Source organism: Phocoena phocoena, chromosome 20, assembly GCF_963924675.1.
Source record: "Phocoena phocoena chromosome 20, mPhoPho1.1, whole genome shotgun sequence".
Taxonomy (NCBI): domain Eukaryota; kingdom Metazoa; phylum Chordata; class Mammalia; order Artiodactyla; family Phocoenidae; genus Phocoena; species Phocoena phocoena.
In genome coordinates, this window is record NC_089238.1 from 40,190,635 (window position 1) to 40,214,219 (window position 23,585).

Here is a 23,585-nt window from a genome sequence, read left to right on the forward strand (position 1 = left end):
CTGGGGTCAGTCAAAGGTCAGGGATTAGAAGTCAGTCTGGAGATGTGGTCAGGGCTTAGCACCAGGGCCGTGGCTTAATCTTCGGCCAGGGGAAGGGGTTCACCTGAGGCAGGGGCAGGGTGAACCACAAGGGTTCCTATTCCACCCCAGTGGTGTCCATCTGAATAATTCCCCCTTCTCTTTTTGCAGACTGGACACGAGTATGCTCACACATGAGTACAGGACATGGACTCACAAGGTGCACCCCCCCAGAGCAAAGATGATATCCAGGCAAACACAGAAATAACACTCTCAGGGACACCCTCCTCAACCGTCACCTGGACAGTTAACCCATGCAGGGCCTGCAGCCAGTGTTCTCCGAATGCCCACAGAAATGACCCACCTTGCTCTAGCCTCAGGATCTCACCAAGAGCCCATATGATGCCCCTGTGTCTTTCCCCGCTGGGGACCCCAGGCTCATCCCTCAAGCCCCCACACCCTTTCTGTGCAGCTGGAGATGGGGAAGGGATGAAAGGGCAGGTGGACATGGATAATGCACACACGCACATGGACACCTGGACATGGGCCCACAGTCCTCTAGGACCCACGCCCAGTTCTCCGAGGCTTTATTATTGGACAAACATGAGCCATATGAAGTGCTCCCATGGGCAGCCCGTTTAGTCCGTGTGCAGGCTCTGCAGATACGTCTGGTGATGTTGCCTCCACCCTAGGGCAGGTGAAGGGGCTTCTGCCCTGTCCTGGCCCTCGTGGATCTGGAGTGCTGGGCCATCTCCCAGTGGATTCAGATGGAGCCAGAGGCCAAGTTCCCATCAGGGGCTGCCTGGACCATTTAAACCGCCGCCTTCAGGGGCACACTGTCTACTGGCTGGTCTAGGTCCTTCTTCCTCGCCAGGGTCAAGTGGGTGAAGACGAGGATGAGGAAGATGCCTGAGGGGCCGGAGAGGGATGGATCAGCCCTCTGAAAGGGCCATAGAACTTGTCTATCACTAGGGACTCCTTGCTGTTGGTATTGATTTAATAAGGCAGCAAAGTTCCCTAGACAGCATCCCCAAGGCTGGGCTGGGTATGACTCTGTGGTTCCGGTGCCTGAAGGAGCCTGACTGCTTGGCCTGCTCAGCCCTCACCAGGGCCAGAACACCCCAGCCTCCAAGACCCCTTTCTCTGGGGAACAGTTTGGGTGGGGATCATCTGGGAGCCAGTGAGTTGTTCCCACGGACCTCTGAGAGAAAGGCACACTGTAGTAATGTGCTAGAACCAGCAAAGAAAACCAGCCAGGAACAAAATTTAAGGGGCTAAAGAAACAAAGGGGATAGAGAGGGAGGCTTGGACTGAGTTAGGCTGGAAAGAGCTGGGCTCTGCCATACCCTGGCTGTGTAACCTCAGACAAATCACTTAACCTCTCTGAGCATCAGTGACCTCATCTGGAAAATGGGGAAATGCCAGCGCCACAGGGTTGTAGGGGGGATTTGACGCAATAATCCTATGCTTGGCATAAGGCCTGATACACAGTTAATGTATAGCAGTAACAGTAAATGCTGTTATCAATGAGGATGATCTTGACTATGATAACAGGAGGCAACAGCATCATGACTAGAAGAGTTGGGGGGCTCCTTCTCCATCCCTGTGGGGACACCATGGGACGGGGGGCACTGTTTATCCAGAGGCTGTGGCTCCAGCCACCATTGCCCTCCCCCACACAGGAACCCAACCTCCATTACCTATTGCTATCAGGGTGCCCACGAGGATGCCCACCGCTGACAGCTTCGTGGGCATGCCCTTCATGCGGCCCACCTTGCGCATGCACTGCCCCTCCACATTGCAGCGACACACGATCACTGGGGAGAGGCAGGGGAGGAAGGTAAGGGCAGTGGAGGCGGGCTCCCCAGCTCCTCAGAGCCCTCAGCCCAGCCCAGCTGGTCAGTATGTGGGTTTTGGTGCATACGCTGTGTTCATGTGTGTGGCAGGGGGATGCAAGCTCCTCTGTGCACGTGCATGTGTGCACTGCAGTCTGTGCGCCCAGCCACACATATGCAGGTGTACTCAGGCATATGCTGTCCTTATGAGCCCGTAGATGTGTTGCCCAGCTCCTCCCCCTGCATCTCAGGGGTTCCCTCAGGAACCACAGGCCCCTGACCTTGGCTGCACCCCAGCCCGGCCTCACCTCGGACCTGGATCTGCCACACCCGGTCATGGTGGCTGACAACTATGGGGACTACGTGTTCGCGTGGCTCCACCCAATGCAGGCCCAGGGTGAGGTAGGCATGGGACCCTGTTGGGACCATAAGCAGCGATCAGAGTCACTAGCCCGCTCCCCGAGGCCCAGCCCCATGGCATCTCACTTCCAAGCGCCATCCACTCCCCACCTTGGCCACAGCCTCCCTGCTTCCCCCACTACACACCATTGAGAGCCCGGAGGCGCCAATCCCGCTGCGCCGTGGGGTTGGGACCAAGGGCAAAGCTGTAGGGACCGTGTCCGCCGGCCAGGTCAGGGTCCCCTCTGGGTCCACCGACAACCACGCCACGGTCCTGGCGGGGTGTGCAGAGGTGTCTGGAGGGCTCAGGAGCCAGAGTCGGGGTTGGGGCAGAAGGGGCCTTCAGGAAGTGGACCACGAGGGTCGCAGAGGTGCTCAGCGTTGGCTCATCTGCAGAGGAGGTCGTGCTGAGCTGGCCTGGGCCCTTCTGGGGGTGGGGTGCATTCAGAGTCCCTGGCCTGGTCCCCTTCCCCACAGCCCATCAGTCTCACCCTGTGAGTCCCCTTCCACGCCCCCTCCCTCCCCTTGACCCCCTCCTCTCCATCCCCTCTCTCTTCCTCACAATGCACTTTACCCCTTCACTATCTAAACAGCTGCCAGGCCTTTCTGTGCCCTTCTGGACGCCAAGCTCGTTCTCACTGTCCCCCCACCCCACCCTGGCCCCTGGTGCCAGGGCCCAACAATGTGGAAATGCCCTGACTATAGATGAGCTCACCCCTGTCACAGGACAGCCCAGCTCAGAGCTGAAACCTGCCTTCCTGACGGACCCACCCTTGGGCCAGCTCTTCAGCCTGTCAAAATGGCATTCAGAGTCCTCCCCACCTGACCTCAGCGTCCCATCCAGGCTCACTTCCTGGCACGCCTGCCCCAGGAGAGCCCCTGGCCCTCCCTCCCCACGCCCCAGTCCCACCCCCTCTGCTCCCAGCCTGTGTCTGAAACTGACACCCTGAGAGGCCCTCCAGGGCTGAGGTTGGGGGGTGGCAGGTGTGTCTGGAGGGAAGGGTGGTCTGAGAGGGGAGGCAGAGGCCAGGCCTTCTCAGAGAAGTATACTGGCCGCAGCCCCTTGCCCATGCCTCCTGCCTGGAGCAGAGCGGGTGCCAGCAAGGGCGCTGGGGAGGAAGCTTCGCCCTGCCTGTCTGTCTTAGGTTTTCTCACCTTCCCAGAGGCCCCAACCACAGCCTGGCCATACCTGCATCCTGGGCCTCCACGAGCACTGTGTACATGTCCCCAGGCTGTGCACCCTGCAGGGCCCGGGCTATGTGCACCTCCCCGGAGACCTCCTCTATGCAGAGCCAGCCCTCTGAGTCATTGACCAGGGAGAACCTGAGGGTCAAAGAAGATGGGGCAGGGAGGCAGGGACCACATATGATGTCTTGCCCAGAGACCTTCTGGGTCATGTGATCTGCCCAAGTTCCACATGCCCTTTGTGACTTGAGGGCAGCAGCAGTGCCCGTGATCTCGCTCCAGCTTAAGGGACTTGTTGGGGGGCAGGGCTTAAACCACAGATACTGTGGCTGAGGGAGGGGACTCTCAGAGCCTGGGGGGCCTGACTCATTTCCACTATTCCCAGGTCAGCCCACAAAGGGGCCAGATAGAGCGAGAGCCTGGGAACAGCACCCGGTGCTGCAGTCTGGGTGGGCGGCTGGAAGAGGGCCTGGTCCAGGACAGTATGGGGAAGCAACATCTGAGCCCTCATGGGGTCCAAACACCCCTCTCCATCCAGCCCTGATCCCCACCAGGAGCCACAACCGTCACATTAACCATGGTTTGAGGAACATTGCAGGCTGTAGATAATGTGAGCTCCCTCTGAGGCCCTGGGATCATCCGAGGAAGCAGGGGTGGTCCAGCCCAGCTAAGGGGCTGGTCTTCTGGCTCACCTGAGGGGATTGCTCATGGGGTCTGAGGGCCGGATGGTCAGCAGGAGGGAGCCAGCAGGGGTGCTGACTGGGACACTGGCCTCGTAGCTCTCCTGGTCCAACTGAGGGGGTGGCACCACCCTTTCCACCAGCACAGTCACGGTGACTGTGGCTCCAGGGCCTGGGTCTGGCCCCACCGGCTCTGCCACGCTCCGCACCACCACCACCAACTTGTGACTTGGAGCTGCCTCATAGCTGAGGTTCTGGAACCAGTGGGGCCCGGGTCACTGTGTGGGCCACGGCGTGGCACCCTGTGCATGAATGTGTGTATGCGTGCGCCACTCCCCCACCCCTAGCCCCTTACCTTGAGGAGTCGCAGCTGGACACGACCAGAGTCTGGCTCCCAATCCAGGCCGAAGGTTCCCTCCACATCCCCTGCCTCAATGGCAAAGTCCATGAGGCGGAAGGCAGGCTCAAGGTCGGCGTCAGTGGCCATGAGTGTGGTCACCAGAGTCCCAGGCTCTGTGTCCTCGGGGAGGCTTAGGGGCTCAATCTGGAGAGATGGGGAGGGGCTGTGAGCCCCCCCGTTAGCACCTTCCCAAGGTGTCCTCCCCTGCTCCTGCTTACCTGGGAAGTGGTGAACTCAGGGGCATGGTCATTGATATCCGCGATCGTGACTGCAATCTCACAGGTGCTGCTGAGGCCTGAGGCAGGGGAGGGCATGTTGGGGAGGCCAGGGTGGGAACAGAGGGGTCAGGGATCCCTGGTCACCTTCAGGGCACTTACCGCCCTCTGCTCCTCCCAGGTCAATGACCAGCACCTGAAGCAAGATGTCCTGGCCAGCTTGGAGGGGGGCATCCCCCAGTGTCACACTGCCCGAGGTGGAGTCCAGCTCGAGAGCCCTCCCCATTGCCCCCTCCTCAGGCTCAGGGCTCAGCAGCCGATACACAATGTGGGAGTTGGGGGAACCAGGGGCATCTGCGTCCTCTACCGAAAGCTTAGCCACCTTGGTGCCTGCGAAGACATCACCCACATGGATGGGACCACAGCCAGGCCTCGAGGCCTTTCCTCACCCACTCTTCTTGTGTGTGTGTGCGTGTGTGTGTATGTGTTGGGGGTGAGACATTGATATAGGGACCTGGGGCTTGTCTCATCCCAGAGGAGAGCAAGATGGGATAGCTCACAGGGACTTCACCCCTCCCCCACCCCCTGACAAGGCTCATAGCCCACCTGGGGGGCTGAGCTCAGGAATGCTGATTGCGGGGCCTCGTGGGGGGCAGACAGGCATGTTGTCATTCTCATCCATCACCACCACAGGCAGCTCCAGAGGTTCGGCCGCGTAGTCCTCGCCACGGGTATTCTGAGCCCGCACCCGGAGCAGGTACTATAGCGGGCAGTGGAGGGCTTCAGATGAAGACCAGGGGCAGCTCCAGCCTGGCCTGGGTCTGGGTTCCCTTCTGGTGGCCAGCTCCAGCTCTTCTGCCTCAGTGCCCGTGGGGGATGTGACACCCCCGGAAGCCCACTGGACGGGGACCAAGCACCCCTCAGCCTGTCCTCCTGGCTTCCCCCTCACCTCACCTCAGCCTGGGCTTCTCGGTCCAGCTCCCTGGTCACGTAGAGTTTCCCCTCCTTGTCCACATCAAAGGGTCCAAGGGGCTGGCTTTCCAGGTGATAATGTACATCCCCCCCACTCCAATGTACCTGGGAGGGGGACACAGAATGAGGGCCCCCAGGACAAGGGGCAGGAATAGCCCATGTCAGCCCTTATATTCCAACTGTTCCTGGGTAGGGAGCCTGGGCCCCAACTGTTTTGTGACCCCAGGCAAGTTGCTGCCCTGTCTGGGGTCCAGGTAGGGTCCTTTTCTTTCAGGGCACTTGTGACAGCTCCACGGTGGCCTTGCCCTGGTCCAAGCCTGGATCTTGCCCAAAGTGCCTGGATGACCAGGCTGTTTTGTTCTCTGCCCTCTCAGGCTGGGCCTGACCCCAGGGCATTCCTCGAGGAGCCTGAGACATTCCTGGCCCGGGTGACAATCCCCATGGCAGCAAGGAGGTGGCAGCTGTTCTGCTGAGGAAGCCTGGGGTCAGCTCAGGAGGTCAGAGCACAGAGCCACGCCCGCCAGAGGATAGCAGGTGAGGAGCAAAGGGCCTGGTCCCAGGGCCTGATACGCTCACTCCATCTTGAGAACTGATGGGGACAGTGGAGGGAGGAGCATAGGTAGGGGAGGAACAGGGGGTCAAGTTGAGCCCCAGACCCACCCCCCCAAATCTCCACGAGACTCAGGCCCAGCTACACCATCCATGGGGTTATTTCAGCTGCTAACACCCACTTACTCACCTGGGCAATGTGGTGTGGGTACGGAACTTGGAGATTCTCTGCCAGGTGGACAGGATCTAGGGGCACCCAGGTGTTTTCTACTACGGAGACATCGACGGTGGCTGTGGCCTGGTGGCCCGAGGCCTGGTCACCCATGTCCTTGACCTGTACCAACAGCTGGTATGGCCCCTCCAGAGCCTGATCTAGGCTGGTGCTCCCTAGAAGGGGCAGGGTGGTCAGCTGAACAGGGGGCCAGTGCATCCTGGTACCAAACACAAAGCCAAGCATATGTCAGGTGTTCAGGATACTCTCTTGGCCAATGGATGAGAGGGACCCTTAGCACCATTGTGAGCATCTGACCAGGACTTGACGGTTTGCAAAATCACTTCTACATCTGTCCACACAATGAATGGTTGATAGACTGGGTAGGTGGATGACCAGGATGGGGGGTGGTAAACGGGTGGATAGGTAGATGAGTGAATGACCGGTTGGATAAATGGACAGTTGACTAGGTGGATGGATGGGGGTTTGAGAGGGTAGAAAGATGGGGATTTGGGCATGTGGATGGACGGTTGGATAGATGGACTGTATGTACGTTTGCGTGGTAGATGGATGAATGGGTGGCTGGCTGAGTGGGTGTGTGACTGGCTTTTCTTTCCTTCCCCGACCTGTGCCTCTGGTCTGAACTCCCAGGTCCAGGTCTCTCCTGCCATCACTCCCAAGGTCTCCCAGCAGTGTCCTGGGCCATAACCCCTCAGGTCTCTCATATCCTTGTCTCTTAGGCCCAAGTCTGCAGAATGTAGGGTTGAGGCACTTCCATCCACACCATTCCTTAACTCTCCATGCATCGTCCTGCCTCCCCCCATGTTTTTGCCTTGCTGCTCTCTCCAGCTGGAATACTTTTCCCGCCTGCTTTATCTCTCAAGCTCCAACCCATCCTGCAGCTCACATGCAACCTTCCCCAGCTCTTCCCAACCCTCCCGCCTCTTCACACCCAGCTCAGGCTCACCCTCGGGGCTGAGAGCCAGAGCCCCCAGCTGAGGCTCCAGCTGGAACATATCTGCAGAAGGCTGGGATGGGGCCTGGTTCAGGATGTGGAATCGAAGATCCGAGTTGGCTGTGCCTGGTGCATCCCCGTCCGAAGCCTCAAGGAAGAAGAAGGGGACACCTGGTATGTGTGGAGAGGGTTCACCATTAGGGGTGAAGGGGTGGGGAGAGTCTCCCAAGCTTCCTTTATCTCTCCCTGGGTCTTCCTTCTGTATTCATCATCATATCAGGATCCTGAAGGTGAGCCATGGCTCTTCACCCCACTTCATAGATGAGCAAACTGAGGCCAAGAGTAGATGGAACTCACCTGTGGACCCTCAGTGCGGTAGGGAGGGTGCAGGATGGGACAGAAATGGGAGGGGGCGACTTGGACCCTGACTGCCTTGTCCCTATGCCAATTCTATGGCCATCTCTTTACTCTCTGTTCTCCCATCAGTGGCCACCTGACCTTGCTGTGAGCTGGCTGCTTTGGGCACTCACCAGGCCTGGTGCCCTGGCTCAGCTGAACTTTGTAGATGGCCTGGGAGAAATGGGGCACCTGGTCATTCTCATCCTTCACGCGCACAAGTACATGTTGCGGGCCCCACAAGACGCGTCCATCCTCCGTCTCCAGGGTGACCTGGCAGGGAAGGGTAGTCAGTGCCCCACCTTGCCTTGCTGGCTTTCTCCTACCCCTGGCCCAGTCACACCTGTAGCTGGTACTCTGCCTGTTCCTCCCGGTCCAGGGCCCTGGTCACCAGCAGGAAGCCAGACTGTGGATCCACAGCAAAGGGGCCGTCAGCTGCCACGCCTGAGTCTCCTGACAGAACAATCTGACCCTCAGTCTCCTTACGGGGCAGTGGTAGCTGGCGAGGAGAGAACAGAGGTAAAGAGAGTGGGGGCCGGGCCTGGAGGATGCCCGCTCCATCTTATGGCCCCATTTTATATGTGGGGAGACTGAGGCTTAGAGAGCGTTGGCACTTGCCTGAGGTCACAAAGCCAGTAAGGAACAGGGCGGAAATTCAAAGCCAGGGCTCCTTCCTCTGTGCCTGATGCTCTCTATACTCTGTGACCTACTTTCTAAAGCTTGAAACCCCCCCTCCGTCACTTCATCCTTAAACTTAAAGCTCTACTTTCTTCTGGGATTAAAATCTTATTAGTCATTCACGCTATACCACATACTGTCTCGAAAGCAGGGTAGAAAGAAAGCCAGAGCAAGAAAGAGAAAGGAGTGCTGGAGGTAGGGGAAGCAGGACTTGGGGGGAGGGCAGCCCACGCATATCTCAGGCTCACCTTGGTCAAGTACAAAGGGAAATTTCCACCGTAGTTTTCCGGGACGTCCACATACACCTCTGCAGGCTGGGCCCCAGGAAAAGCCTGTGGGAGGATTCTCACCACGTCAGCAAGCTGTACCTTCCTGCCGTGGGGGCCGGGACCTGACAGGGAAGGGGAATTCTGCCCCTTCCCTGGGCCTGGCCATACCTTAGCCCATCCACCCCCTGGCCTTTGACCTCCTGACCCCACAACAGGCCTGTAGCCAGCCCTCATCACCATCCCCCAAACACTACCATCCATAGTCAGTGCAACTGGTCCAGGTAGAGTAGCGGGCGAGGGTACCAACCAAAGCTAGGATCTGAGGGTGAGGAGCAGGGCCCAGCTCACCTGGGGGATGAAGAGGCAAAGCAGACACAGCCAGGCAGGAACCATGGTCAGGATGGGCCTGAGGGACATGGCAGTAAGGATCCAGCCCAGATCGGTGGGCAAGATGGTTCCTCTCTCTAGGAAGTCTTCCTCCCCTCATCCCCCCTCAGCCCCGGGGCCATGGCTTCCCCAGGCCCCATGGGGTACAACGGTCCCTCCTTTTTCAGCTGGACCAGCAACTCTCAGAGCTGCCCCTCCCCCTCCCACCCACTTGGACACTGCCCCCACCCTTGTCCCCTGCCTGAGCCCACTGCATACACATAGCCAGAGGGCCCTCAGGACAGACTGGCCTCCTCTTCCTCCCCTTTTAAGGGCCTGCCACTCCCCATTGCCTGCAGGGTAGTGTCCAGCTCCTTGGCCAGGCCCATCAAGACCCCCAGGCCCAGCTGCCCTGCATTTCTTCATTCTTGTGCCCACAAGGGTCTCCATGGGAGTTTCACCTCCAGACCTTTGTCTCCTTCCCCCCATGGCCTCCCCAGCTCGTAGATCCCAAAGTGGTCATTTCCCAGAAGCACCCCAAGTCACAAAAGTTTGAAGCTCGAAAGACCCTGACGACTCTGAGGGCCACTTCCTGTGGTCTCCTCACGTTGCCGGCAAGGCCTGAAGGGCAGAGCCTGACCAAGGTCACGGAAGACTTGACCACAGGAGAACTCCTCCTGGAACAGAGGACTCAGGGTTCAGGGTCTACAGGACTGTTCTACCGCCCACTGCCATCCTTCAGCCATGGGGGAGTCCCCGCGGGGCAGGAGCCCTGCCTTCGTCTCAGCATTTTCCAGCACTTAGCGCGGAGCTGGGCGCACAGAGCACAGACAGCTCCGCCAACCAGTCCCGGGAACTCTTCCCTGGACGACAGGGCAGTGTTTCTCCTTCCCCCACCACCAACACCAGCCTCAGCCCTGCCCACCCTCCACTCCCAGACCCTCACCCGCCGGTGCCTGAGGTTGGCTTCCTTGGTCCAGCCTCCAGGTGAGAGAACTCTTTCTACGGGGAGTGCTGGCCAGGCCGGACCGGGTGGAACAGGGCAGGGCGGACACTTGAGCAGGTAGGCGGGCCAGCCATGCTCGCTCAGGAGTGGAAAACACCACTGGGCCCACAGCAGCAGGCCTGGCCCTGCCCAGCCCCCCAAGTTATTCATTGACTTTGGAAAGCTGGGGGCTGCTCAGCATCCATGACCGCCGGCCCCAGGGGGTGGGGAGATCATCGACCTGGCGCTTGTCCCACCCCTACACGGCCCAGTGGATACTTCTCAGCCCTCTGGGTTTGGACCTATTGTTTCCGTGACTCCAGACTCGCTCCCCCTTCTCCCCGCTGCGTACCAGCATGTGCAGCTGTGCCTTGGCCCACTCTGTTCCTTTTGTCTGGAATGCCCTTCCCACCCCTTCATCTGTCTGCTAAGCACTTGCTCCGGCTTCAGTACTCAGCTCAAATATTCCCCTCTCCCGGGAACTCTTCCCTGGACTCCCAAGCTTGTTCAGAGTTCTCCTGTGGGAATATCTGGCCCCCACCCACGCCCCCATGACAAGTGCTATCTCTATCAACACAGAGAGGACACCAGGTTGTCATTGGCTGTCTCTTCCATCAGACTGGGAAGCCCTCCAGAGCAAAAATCAGGGACCCAGTAATGATCTGGCCCTTGCCCGGCCCTGGCAGCTCCCAGGTGGCTTGTGGAACTAAGATAAGGAGCTAGAGGTGGCACGTGCAGGATAGGGGAGCAGTGCATTACCTGAACTGGATACTTAGGGCTCCACACCACCCACCAGTGGGACCAGGGGGTGGGGTGGGGGGACAGCAGCCTGTGAGATCCCCTGAGCCTCCCTAAGTGCTCACACTAGCCCCTGGACACCGACCGGGCTGGGAAAATGTAGTCTTGTGCCTCTGAGAAGGAGAGAAAAGACTGAGCCAGCTCAGGTGACCTTGAGGGAATTGCAGGGCTGACCAGGGGCCCTGCCCCCAATGAGGGGGCAAATGGGACCCAATGAAACTTATAAGCTTTTGCAAAGCAAAGGAAACTATAAATGAGATGAAAAGACAACCCTCAGAATGGGAGAAAATATTTGCAAGCGAATAAACAAAGGATTACTCTCCAAAATATATAAACAGCTCATGCAGCTCAATATTAAAAAAACAAACAACCCAATCAAAAAACGGGCAGAAGACCTAAATAGACAGTTGTCCAAAGAAGACATACAGATGGCCAAGAGGCACATGAAAAGATGCTCAATATCACTAATCATTAGAGAAATGCAAATCAAAACTACAATGAGGTATCACCTCACATACGTTAGAATGGGCATCATCAAAAAATCTACAAACAGCAAATGCTGGAGAGGCTGTGGAGAAAAGGAACCCTCTTGCACTGTTGGTGGGAATGTAGATTGATACAGCCACTATGGAGAACAGTATGGAGGTTCCTTAGAAAACTAAAAATAGAATTACCGTATGACCCAGCAATCCCACTACTGGGCATATACCCAGAGGAAACCATAATTCAAAAAGACACATGTACCCCAATGTTCATTACAGCACTATTTACAATAGCCAGGTCATGGAAACAACCTAAATGCCCATCGACAGATGAACGGATAAAGAAGATGTGGTACATAGATACAATGGAATATTACTCAGCCATAAAAAGGAACGAAACTGGGTCATTTGTAGAGATGTGGATGGATCTAGAGACTGTCATACAGAGTGAAGTAAGTCAGAAAGAGAAAAACAAATATCATATATTAACGCATATATATGGAATCTAGAAAAATGGTACAGATGAACCCGTTTGCAAGGCAGAAATAGAGACCCAGATGTAGAGAACAAATGTATGGACACCAATGGGGGAAGCAGGGGTGGGGAAGGTGTTGGGATGAGTTGGGAGATTGGGATTGACATATATACACTAATATGTATAAAAATAGATAGCTAATAAGAAACTGCTGTATTAAAATAAATTTTTAAAAAAATGTATGGACCCTGGCCTGGAACCTTCTCAGAAACTGTCCCCAGCCTTGCCCCAGGCTGCTTCTGGTCTCCCAAGGTGGGTAGACATATACCAGTCCCCACTCAGCCACTTCTGCCCGTGTGGCCTCGGGCAAGTGCTTCTGTCCCCTGTCTGCCATTGCTGAATGGGGATGCTCCCTCCTGAAATGATGCGGGCAAACTCCTAGCAGGCACCAATGCCCAGAAGGCTCCTCTTCCCAGGTGTGGGTGGTGGGGAGATGCACACCTCCATTATGCGCAAATGCAAGGACTCTCCTTCCAGGAAAGGAGGGCTCCAGGGACCTGCTCCCACATTAGCCAATGCGGAGCATGGGATGCTCTGGCCTGGCCACTCACAGCGGAGAGAACAGTGAACCCTCCCTGTCCTCCGCCCCCAACTCCCTTCCTAGTAGGCCAGCCTCAGCCGGGAGGTGGGGAGACATGTGGACTCAAGTCTGCCTGAGTGCGCCTTCCTCATCCCAGCCTTAACAAACCAGCGGCCTCCTTCTCCAGCCAGGGAGTCTCAGAAGTCTTCCACAGCCACTCCACCTCAGCAGATTTCCAGTCCCTCAGTGGGGAGCAGGGCAGAGACACCCGCCCAGGAGCCGGACCCAGGGTTCTTGTTTGGCTATGACACCTGGGGCAGGACATGGTCCCTTGGGCAGCCTCCATTTCCCTTACATATAGTGGGGTAACTGAGCCTTTTATCAGCTAGGCAATGCCAGGCTCCAGCTCAGAAGAATCTGGATAACGGGCTGGCTGGGATTCATGTCTCTTCCTGCTGCTTAGACTCCCCAGCCAGGTCCCCACCCACACCTGCCCCTCTGACCCAGCTGGCTATATCTGGGCCCAAACATTAGAATAGTCAAGGCCACACACTAGGGTGGGGCGGCTTCAGGAACCAGCCTCGTATGTTCCTCAACTTCAGGAAACCTTCCTGCTCCTGCAGCCCCCAATCAAAGGAAACACAGAGTCAACAGCCCTGACCTATCAGGAAATAGTCTTTATTACAAAAATCTGCATGTAAACAAATAGCCACGGCACTGAACAGCCTCCCTCCAGGGCATGCACACCACGGGTGCAGAGAAAGGCAGAGTCCTCTCCCCACTCATAGGCCTGCTCCACAGGCTGGGCTCAGGCTGCTGCGTGGATGCACAGGGGCCTGCACAGGCATCTCTGTGGGCCCAGCCCTTGACGGCCACTGGGAGCCACCTCCTTGGGCAGCACTGTCTCTCTGTCCATGACCATGAGGTGGGGGATACCCAGAGTCTGAGCCAGCCCTGGGGCACCTCGGGCAGTTGGCTGGGCCAGCCCACCAGTCTGCCCATCTGTCTGCACAACACGGTGAGTGCCCCAGGACCTAGAGCACGGAGAGGTCGTGGCAGGACTTGGACTTGGCACGCAAGGCCATATTGCGGCTGTTTCGAGCGACGATGCGGCCCAGGAAGCGCTTCGCCTTCTTGCCAAGGCTCTCTCGCCGCCGAGTACCCGCTTGCCGACGTGCGTTGGCCTCTTTGCTGTCCCTGCGCAGGCGTATCTGGCGCACGACACCCTCAAACAGCGCCTGGACATTGTGGTGCAGCGCAGCCGACGTCTCAATAAACTTGCAGTCGAAGACCACGGCACAGGCCCGGCCCTCTGGCGTGGGCGCGGACAGGCACAAGTCAATAAACAAAGGGTGGGGCGGGGGTGAGCAGCCCACTCAAACCCTGGCCACCCCATGGCAGCTACCACATCCCTGGGTCTTCCCCAGAAACACAAAGACACCAGCTCCTGTACAGAGGGGCCCAGGCATCACTGGGTCACCCAACTGGCAGAGCGTGCCCACGTTTAAGGAGCTCACAGAGGCCCACAAAAGGAGACTCATTTATTGAAATAATTTGAAGTTTGATATTTAAATGGAAGTGCTGTAGTAGTCAACAACAGCTTAGTGTTTTATGGCTTGATGTTATATCATGATGAATGATGGGGAGAATAGGGGGGACATCACCAAGTCACGGTTGGTTCCTCTGCGGGGCTCAGGTCTGGGGGCCACAGAGGATGATGCGGAGTCCAAGAGGGGGCTGCTCCCCAAGGGCAAGACTACGCTGAGACTGGCCCTGGCCTGGAATCCAGGCTCTGAACTCCTGGCCTGATTCCCTGCACTCTCCTCACCCCTCATATGCCAGGCCAGGGACAAAGAAGACAGAAAAGGAGGGCTCTGAGGTGGCCCAGCCCAGCGTCCAGCAGCCTTCACCTCCCCTAGCTCATTTGGTCCTTTCCCCAGCACTCAGGTCTTTGGGAGTCCTGTGGGAGGGCAGAAGCTCTCCCCCATCTCCCTGAGTTTTCTTCCTAAACATTTTTAGCCACTGATGATCCCCAGGGACTCGAGCTGAGTCAAGACTGAGTGGACCACAGCCCAGCCAGGATCTCCCTCCCTTTCTGACCCACTCCCTGCTCACCATCCAAGGAGACCTCACGAGAGCGCACCAGGTCGCTCTTGTTGCCCACTAGGATGATGGGCACGTCGTCTGTCTGCCGCGCCCTCCGCAGCTGGACCCGAAGCTCTGAGGCCTTCTCAAAGCTGTCCTTGTCCGTCACTGAATACACAATGACATATGCATCTCCCATGGCCATGCAGTGGCCAGGTAGCCAGCGGCCCCCATCCTAGGGAACACAGACACATATTTACCCAATAGTCCTCACGCCCCAGCTACAAGGCTGTCACTCCCAGCAGGTCCCTACCCCCAGCTCACCCCTCCCACCCTGTCCTGGTCTCAGCCTGCATCTTACCTGCTCCCAAATGTCATAGACCATGAGCGCTGCCTCTTCTCCATCCACCATGATGGAGCGATCATACGTGTGCCCTAGGCAGGAGACCAGTAGTCAGGTTACCTGCTGGCTGCCAAGAGCCACCCTCCTCCAATACACCAGGTTTCCTGTTCTGGCCACACCCTTCAACTCCTCCCCAGAGCCCTCCTAACCTTCTCCTCCACTGATGGCTGCTATGTAGCAACAGAAGTGACAGGGCTGAGAAATGGGGGGTTGGAGGGCACGGTGTGCCTGGCCTCCACCTAGGCACCCCTTCCCCAAGCTAGCAATGTCCTGGGTAGCCACTCCTGTGCTCCCTGCCCTCCTGTAGCCTGAGACCCAGGGTGGTTCTGACCACAGTGGCCTAAGTTAGAACAGACATCCCCTGGGGACCTTGGTTACCTGGGACTCCTCTCCTAGAAACTCCCTCTGGCTGGGTTCTTGCCCATCCTGGCAGGGAGGGATATCCTGTCCCCAGACTACAGAGTAATTAATCGTATGCCCTTCTACTACTCTAAGCACTTCTTTCCCTACTAAGGGCTGGGGTACCTTCTCCCTTAGTTTCCCCATCTGTGAAAGGGGTAGGTAGAGGCAGATTCTCAAAGTGTCTTCAGAATCCCGTTGTTATCTGCTGCTTTTAATCCTGGTCCCCAGTCCTGTAGCTCCCAGTCCTAACCCTGTGCTCGCCCCTCCCTTGAACAGTCCCTCCCAGCCCCTCACCTGCGGCCTCTGCTTCAGGCCCGTCCTCTATACCGCCGAAGATGCGCGCCAGAGCACTCTTGCCGACGCCAGGCGCCCCCAGCAGCAGCACCTTGTAAATGCTCTCGTCTGAATCGCTGCCTCCTGAGCTGAGCGAGTCGGAGGAGCCCTCGGGCCAGTCCAGCCTCGGACCCTGGGCCCCAGTCCCAGCCTCAGCCGTTGTCAGAGCTCCCGGAGCCAGCGCCGCCTGCAGGTCGCGCTCGTCCACAGGCATGCTCCGGCGGTGCAGCGGGGGCGCCGGACCCCAGGGTGTGCTGCCCCGACGGCGCTCGCGCTCGCGGCCCCCACCGCGGCTCCCGCCCGCTCCGCTGCCGCCGCCGTTCAGAGTCATCGCGTCGGACGCCGTCTGGGGAACGGGAATCCAGATGGCCGCGTGAGCCGCGGTGGAGATGGAGTGGGAAGCTGGACCCGGGACGCGCCTGCCCGACCACGGGTCAAGAAAGATGCTCGGGGCCCAGGACATGCCGCAGAAGGTCCTTGCACCCTGACTTGTGACCCATCGTCCTGACTCGTTCATCCTAGACGGTGAGACCACCCCCACCCCGCTCTGCCAGGACACTTACCCAGTCACACACGGACGCGGTCAGGACTAGTTAGGTCCCGGGCTCGGATACAGTCCACTCGCAGACCCAGGCTCGGACACTCGACGCTGTCGCAGCCGCTGCCTTCTCGGTCCGCACTGGGTCCGGGCTCCAGAGCCGCCTATTTAAGCCTCTGCCCGCCCCCGCCGCCACCCCCGCGCTCGCCCAGGGCTGCGCTGTCCGGGGGCTGACGTGTCCGTCCCCCTCTCCCGAGGGGAATTCCCCGCCCTCCTCCTAGAACCTCACACCCACCCAGCCCCCGCCTCACCCGCCAGGGCGGGGCAGGGGCAGACAACAGCCCGGTCTGAGTGTGTGTGTGTGTGTGTGTGTGTGTGTGTGTGTGTGTGTGTGGCGGGGGGGGGGGGCGAGCGGGGGAGGGGGGCAGGTAAGGAGGGAAAAGGGAGCACGTGAATGGTGCGGAGGAGGGCGATGGAGGTGGAGGGTGCCACCACGGGTGGGGGCCAGGGGGAAAGCCCCGACCAGCCGAGTGCGCCAAGTCCCCACTAGGGAAGAATTGAGGTCTGGCCCTTTAAAAGTGATTTCTCCTTTCCCTCTCTCCCAGTCCTGGCCTGTCACCCAAGCAAGCAGACCAGTTACAGGTCGGACAGACTTCACCCTTCACTGCCCATGTCACCCATTCCCCACCCGCTGGTATCTGAGCTAGAATTTAGGGGCCCTAAATCCAGGCTTCTAGCCTCAGCACCAGGTCCTTCCCCACTCTCATCCCTGCCCTTGGCAGTTGAAGATTCCACCTGATGAGCCTGCCCTTCAGGATGAGGGTTAGTGACACCTGAGCCCCTGGGGGCCCTTGGAGAGCTGTTTGGGGGAGGGGGCAAGGAAGGGAGGCCCGCTGGCAGTGTGGTGCAGGTAGAGGGGCAGCTTGAACCTTGGGGAGGGAATACAGGCCCAGAGAAGGAAAAGGATGAAGTCAGCACCACCTCCCCCTCAGCGCCCTCCAGGCAGCTGCCTGTAACTCTGCTAAAAATACCTGGCCCTGGTCATTCTGCTCCTGGCCTGGAGGTTGCCCAAAGTTGGGGAAATCCTGGCAGACAGGTGTCAGATGCCAGCAGGAGCGGATAGGGGTGAGACTAGACCAGGGTCAGGTCCAGCTCCAGCCACTCTAAGAGTCTGCAATGTCTCCTTCCTTCCCTTTAGTCTCAGACTGCGCCTGCAGTTCAGGGCACACACAGGGCCTGGAGGTTCAGACTCCCATTCAGAAGGGGCATAGTTGTAGAGTAGGGATGGGGTCAGCGGGGTAGGGGTTTAGCCACCACTTGGTGCTACCACTACCCAGAGATCAGCCCCTCCTCAACCCAGGGAGGGTGCTGGGGCACAGAGGGGAGGAGATGTAATGGGGAGGCTTGGGCTCTAGTCCTGAATCTGCCTCCAGGCTCCTGGGTCTTGCCTCCCTCCCAGCCTCAGGGTGGCCAGCTATAAACTGCCTTACTCATGTTTGGGGTGTGTGGAGACTGGGAACAGGCACGCTGTGAGGTACTTTGTGACAGGGACTCGCTATTAGAGTGACGTATGATTGTGATGAGTGTGGTGGGGGTGGGGGCACCCATTCAGGGCTCAGGTGACATCACGGAGGGATGGATCCTAGTGGGCTGCTGTAGGTTGTCATGGAGACCAGGGTCAGGTCTGTCTGACGGCTGCATCAGTTTCCTTGGCAACATCTGAGAGGGCCTTGGAATGAGGAGGGCCTGCTTAAGAGGGTTCATGCAGGCCCGTCTGGTACTTGAGGTCCTCAAAGTTAGACAAGGCCTGGACTGAGGCCTATCTATTTGTGTTCTTCACATGGCCTGGGGGGTCTTGGAGGCCTGGGCAATCCCATGTTGGCTCTAGCTTCCTGGATGAGATCCAGAGGGAAGAGGGAGTCATGGGTTAAGTCTTCTGTGAAAGAACGAAAGTCTTGGGACTTCCCTGGCAGTCCAGTGGTTAAGACCTTGCGCTTCCTGTGCAGGGGGCATGGGTTCGATCCCCAACTGGGGAACTAAGATCCCACATGCCGTGTGGCATGGCCAAAAAATTAAAAAACAACAAAGCAAAACAAAAGGAACAAAAGTCTTAAGAGCCAGCAAACTACTTCCCATCAGGAACGCTGCTGGGCTGCTTATGGCCCCTCCTAACCACCTTACACATGACCTTGCTGCTGACAAGAGCCCCTGGATGTCCAACAGAGGGTGGGTGTGGGGGGTAGCTGTGGTCCTTCCAAGCAGGGAGCCATGCAAGGAATTAGGGCTGGGTTTCCCCTCTGATAATCTAAGCTCTTGACCTCAGCAATGTTTCCTCATTGCCAAGGGAACTGCATCCACATTGGGCCACTCAGGGCCCAAGCATTCTGCAACAGGCCAGACCCATCACAAGTATTGGTATGGCCAGGGGCCCGGGGAACCATGCCAGGACATGACCTTGAAACACCCCCATTCCCACCTCCTGGTCCTCTCAGTTCTCTGGGCTGAGCTTGGCTGCCCAGAAGGAGCAAACTGAGGCTTGAATACCCCTAGGATAGCCCAGCCTTCAAATCCCAGCTCTGCACCTTACTAGCTGTTTCACCTCTGCCCATTTAGCTTGGGTGAGCCTCAGTTCCCGCTTGTGTAGAACAGGGATAATGTCTTCATGGGGTTTGTTATAAGATATAAATAACACAATATGCAGAGGTAAGGTGGTTGGCACATGTCTGGCCTATAGTAATATCTTGATATGAACACTTTTATTATCACCCTTAGTTGGACAGGACAGGTTGAGTGAATCCCTGGGCCCTCTCCTGCTTCTTCTTTCCTGCTTCTGCTCCATTCTCTCCAGAATGGTGGTCTGCCCAGGAGAGGGGCAGATGCAGATACCTCTCCCCTCTCCCCCATACCCACCTTTTCTCTGTGGGACCCCATGCCCTTCCCCTTCCCTTGGGTAGCAAAATGCTGCAAAGGCAACTTGGCTGATTTCAGTATTCCCGGCCCTCCTTACACCACAGCTCCCACACCCCAGTTCTTCCGTTCTAAGTCTCAATTCATTCATTCCACTGACCTGTACTAAGTACCTACTACTGTGTGCCAGGCCCTTGTGCTTTGGGAATGATGATGAGCAAAAATGGACATAGCTGGGCCTGTTCGTACATGTCATCTAATCTCTGGGTCCGTCTCACTCAGCTATGATTTGTTGTTCCCATTTTGTAGACATGGTAACCGAGGCTTGAGAAGTCACAGGCCAGAAACAGCACAGCCACACACCCCTGGTGGAGGGCTTCAGGGACCTAAAACTTCCTTACTCATGTTTGGGGTGTGTGGAGACTGGGAACCCCCATGTTCTCAGACAGCAGCTGGGATTCCAGAAAGTTCCCTGGGCACTAGCCCAGGATTCACAAATGGTGTCCCTGCAGGCAGCCGTGGGCCACGCACAGATGAGTCAAGACTGACAAGGGGACAATCTGATATGCCAGCTGGATACGAGCAGCTTGATGATCCTCGTCCACCGTGGCCTGGCTGCCAGGAGAGCCAGCTGAATGACTCAGTGACACCTGCCTCCCCGTGACCTCCCACTCCCAGGTGAACACAGACACCACAGACACCTAGACACAGCGGGCTGTCAGTGCAGAAGTACACACGTCATAAAGCCTACAGCTGGGTATTGGTGGTTGGGGAGGCTCCCTGGGGCCTGCGGGGCCCTGGGTGGCCTCCTGCCTCTCTGGAGCACTGAGTGGGAGGTACTCTGCCTGGAAGATCACCTGAAATGGTCCCAGATCCATTTTAAATCTCCTGAGCAGTCCTAAGCTATTGTGTCTCCCCACATGACACATGAAGAAACTGGGTGACGTGGGTCGATGGCTTAACCCCTCTGAGCAGCCAGATCTTGGTCACTAGGTGGCGAAGCTACTCCCGCCTGCAAGTGGGGGTTGGAGGTGGGCGTAGGCCCCTCTAGCTAGGCAACAGCACCCCCTGCCAGCTGAGCAGTACCTGAGGTTACAGACCAGCTGAGGTTCCTCTACTCCCTAACTCGAGGTCTTGGGGAGTCAGTTACTTATTCTAGATTCTTCTTTCCTCATCTGCAAAACAGAGATGATAAAGAACAGCAACTGCCACACAGGGCTGGCTTGAGGACTGACTGACTGGATAGTATATATAAAACCTTCGGCCAATGCCCACTCTCAGGACAGGTCCAATGTTGTCAGGAGGCCCCCAAGAACAGATTTGCCAAGCGGCCAGGGTCCCTGCTGAGGCCTCTGCCCACCAGGTGGGCAAGTCTTCTTAATATCCGCATTTTTCCTCAGAGAAGGAAATGCAGGCAGGGGATTGTGACATTAGGACTCCTGACTGGCTGATCCGAAGTCTAAGCCCCACGGTCTATCCTGGTGACCAACTGTGCTCAGCGAGGCAGAGGCCCCATACCTGAGCACCTGGGGTGCCACACGTTTCCCAGGCTGCTGGTGGAGACAGTGCTTCAGATGGCTTTCAGCAGAGAGATCTGCTGGCACTGCCCTGACCAGGGGACCAAACTGATCATCACCAACAGTGGGGACAAGCTGGTATCACACAGCTACTGATGGATGCTAAGGATACATACAACACTCCTGGGCAAGGTTCTCACTAGTCAACTCAAACCTGAACTCAACCAACTTCTAGTTTATAGGAAACACAGCAGACAAAACAACAAATCAGACTGTGGGACTTCTCCAGGACAACTCACCTGGGCTTTTCAAAATAGTCAGTGTCAAGAAAGATTAAAAGGTAGGGAGGCAGGGAGGCAGTTCTAGAAGAGGCTAAAGAGAGATGACAACCAAATGCAATACACGAAACTTGACTGGAGCCTGACTTAAAAAACAACTATGAATGACATTTTGGGAGAAATTCATACATGCCTGGATATTAGATATTAGTGTCAGAGAATTGTTCATTTAGGGGCCAAATAACAGTACTGTGGTTACAGGCTTATTCTTAGGAGACACAGGATGAAGTACCGAGAAGTGAAGGGTCATGTGTCTGCAGCTTACTTTCAAGTATATTTATATTCTACACACACATAAATAGAACCAAAGCTGCAACATGTTAACAACTGTTAAATCTAGGTGGTGGGTATACAAAAGTGTTCACTACAATATTCTTTCAATTTTTTGGCATACTTGCAACTTTTCCCAATCAAACCATTGGCAGAAATTTAAAAAATGAACCAAACCTCATTGACCCAGCCTGTATAGGCACTCACTACCAACCCTACCCCAAACCCGGAGTGACCCCCACTGAGATGAAAGACTCTCAGGCATGCTGGGAAATGAATATAAATTAAGGGTTTATTACAAAATGCAAAATGTTAGTTTCTTATTGTCAGTGGTTCAAGAAAACAAGGCCATGAGCCCTGCGTGGGGCTGGGAGCAAAAATTCAGGCTCAGGAGCGGGCTGATAGGCACTGGTTCACAACCTCCAGCAGGTGGGTGTTCTCTAGGGCGGCTGCCACCCGCTCTTTATCCGCAAGCTGCTTGTTCACTGGGTGGAAAGAAGAGAGTGGTGAAATATATTTATACCCCCACCAACAAAGCCCTCCTGTCGCCGCCTTCCCAGGATCCCAAACCTTGGTCAGGCTACCCCAACCACCTGAGCCCACACCTACCCCACCTTCTTGTGACCCCTTCCCACCTGGCCACTCATGTCTGCTTCCTATACTATAAAGCCTGACAACCCTGGTCCTGTGTACTTAGGAGAGGGAGAGGGCAGGAGTGGGAGAACATGGTAAACACAGGACACTCAAGTCAGGCCAGCTTAGGTCTAGGCTGCCACCTCCACTGGGGAGTCACCCACCTAGTGCCAAACCCCCAACCATCCCCCTAATCTTGCCCTACAGACCACCATGGCAAGCGGGGAGACTCCGGGCTAATGCCTCAACACCAGCCCATACTTACCTGCATGCTCCGAGGCATGGGTCCCTGGTGTAATGTGCACGTCCAGCTGGGAGGGAGATAGGTGGGGCCTGAGCACTCACACACCTGGCTACCCCCTTTTCCCCTCTCCCCACTCACCACCTCCATTTGATCCTTCTTCCTAATCATGCCTCTGGACTCCGGCCCTTCCATTACACCCCAAACCCACTCACAGCCATTCCATCTCTACCCAAAGGACTGGCCAACTGCTACTGACTTAAAGGCCCACCTGCGCCCCATCCCTGCTCCAAACTTACCTACAGCTCCCTACTGCCCTTCCTGCCACACTCCTCACTACTTTTCTGCACTTTCCAGCTTGGGTCTTTATTCTTGTCCCATCCAACTGGAAAGCCTCCTCCCAGTTTCATCTCTGCTAGCTGGGATCCTTCCAGATCTCACTCTGATGTTCAAGTTCATGCTCTCCATGTCCTCCTCAGTAGCAGACACTCATGCCTGCCCCACCCCCAGGGCTCAGTTCCACCTTACCTTGAAACGCTGGGGAAGGGATCGCAGAAGCTTGACTTTGATGGACAGGCCAATAAGTGTGGCCATACTGCAGTGCGGAATGGTGGGTGTGAAGGCCACGGCCACTGTGCTTTCGGGGTCGCTCACCTGGTTGGAGAGGTGGGATGTTAGGAGGTGGGATGTTAGGAATCATGGCCTGTCCAGCCCATTGACCCTCTTCTTAGTTTGTTGCTTCAGGGAAGTCATCTAATCAGTATGCGTCTCAGTCTCTTCATCCATAAAATGGGCACACACACACACACACACACACACACACACACACACACACCATTCCAAAGATCCCCTGAGGAGTCCGTGAGCTGAGAGAACGCCAGGCCCCTGGTGCACAGCTGAGCCCTTCTGACTCTCCCGAACAAGTCGCTCCCCTGGACGCTGCGAGTGACTCACCTGAACCCGGACTTGCTCTACTACGTTCAATTCTTCCAGCGTCAGTGGATGCTCCGGGTCATTGATGGAGCGAATCAGATGTGGCAAGTGAAGGAAAGGGGACTCTGCGCCTCTGCCCACTCAGAACCACCCCCCCCCGGGATTGCCCGGCCCTACTACAGCTCCACCGACTACTGGACATCACTTCATCCCACCACCTCCCAGGCCCCCGCGAACCCGCCCGCGCCCGGCAGCGGCGGATATCGAAGATCTCGCGCGCGTCGATGCTGTCTGGAACCTGCTCGTCCTCCTCGCCCGCGGTCACTGGCCGCTCCCCAGAGCGCTCGTAGATGAGGGGGTTAGCGTTCTCGAGGAGGCCGCCCCCCATCCCGCCGCCGCCCACCATCGCGGAACTGCTGCCGGCAACTGCAGGCGGGCGCTTCCGCTCCTATGGTGCATTTCCGGGGAACGGGAAGGGGGCGTGGCGTGGCGTGGCGACGGGGTAACGCGAGGGACACCCGGCCCTGCTGGTATGCC

At 57.0% G+C, this 23,585-nt stretch overlaps 3 protein-coding genes across 11 annotated transcripts; all 3 read right to left on the bottom strand.

The window, feature by feature from the left end:
- Nucleotides 1-554: 554 nt before the first annotated feature.
- CDH16 (cadherin 16) lies at nucleotides 555-10,153 on the bottom strand. 6 transcript variants are annotated; one of them, XM_065898526.1, is made up of 18 exons: nucleotides 10,079-10,141; nucleotides 9,111-9,168; nucleotides 8,742-8,825; nucleotides 8,159-8,314; nucleotides 7,950-8,088; nucleotides 7,432-7,590; nucleotides 6,444-6,640; nucleotides 5,687-5,809; nucleotides 5,339-5,492; nucleotides 4,895-5,122; nucleotides 4,736-4,812; nucleotides 4,473-4,661; nucleotides 4,130-4,371; nucleotides 3,442-3,575; nucleotides 2,400-2,642; nucleotides 2,162-2,269; nucleotides 1,719-1,835; nucleotides 555-927 (listed from the first exon to the last, which is right to left on the bottom strand). In XM_065898526.1, the coding sequence occupies exons 2-18, from the start codon at nucleotides 9,153-9,155 to the stop codon at nucleotides 830-832; spliced, it is 2,493 nt and encodes an 830-aa protein (XP_065754598.1). In that variant the 5' UTR covers nucleotides 9,156-9,168; nucleotides 10,079-10,141; the 3' UTR covers nucleotides 555-829. The 6 variants fall into 6 exon arrangements, with proteins under 6 accessions (XP_065754598.1, XP_065754597.1, XP_065754602.1 ...); XM_065898525.1 differs by having other exon boundaries at nucleotides 10,075-10,128; XM_065898528.1 differs by lacking the exon at nucleotides 10,079-10,141 and having other exon boundaries at nucleotides 830-927; nucleotides 2,400-2,526; nucleotides 3,446-3,575; nucleotides 9,111-9,155.
- Nucleotides 10,154-13,110: 2,957 nt separating this feature from the next.
- RRAD (RRAD, Ras related glycolysis inhibitor and calcium channel regulator) lies at nucleotides 13,111-16,352 on the bottom strand. Of its 4 annotated transcripts, none has more exons than XM_065898672.1 (5): nucleotides 16,235-16,352; nucleotides 15,633-16,017; nucleotides 14,895-14,968; nucleotides 14,564-14,768; nucleotides 13,111-13,760 (listed from the first exon to the last, which is right to left on the bottom strand). In XM_065898672.1, the coding sequence occupies exons 2-5, from the start codon at nucleotides 16,000-16,002 to the stop codon at nucleotides 13,483-13,485; spliced, it is 927 nt and encodes a 308-aa protein (XP_065754744.1). In that variant the 5' UTR covers nucleotides 16,003-16,017; nucleotides 16,235-16,352; the 3' UTR covers nucleotides 13,111-13,482. The 4 variants fall into 4 exon arrangements, with proteins under 4 accessions (XP_065754744.1, XP_065754745.1, XP_065754746.1 ...); XM_065898673.1 differs by having other exon boundaries at nucleotides 16,243-16,351; XM_065898674.1 differs by having other exon boundaries at nucleotides 16,297-16,345.
- Nucleotides 16,353-21,508: 5,156 nt separating this feature from the next.
- CIAO2B (cytosolic iron-sulfur assembly component 2B) lies at nucleotides 21,509-23,474 on the bottom strand. Its single transcript, XM_065899265.1, has 5 exons — nucleotides 23,313-23,474; nucleotides 23,070-23,149; nucleotides 22,644-22,769; nucleotides 22,140-22,185; nucleotides 21,509-21,726 (listed from the first exon to the last, which is right to left on the bottom strand). Exons 1-5 carry the CDS (start codon nucleotides 23,452-23,454, stop codon nucleotides 21,629-21,631), a joined length of 492 nt encoding a protein of 163 aa, XP_065755337.1. The 5' UTR covers nucleotides 23,455-23,474; the 3' UTR covers nucleotides 21,509-21,628.
- Between the last annotated feature and the right edge of the window lie 111 nt (nucleotides 23,475-23,585).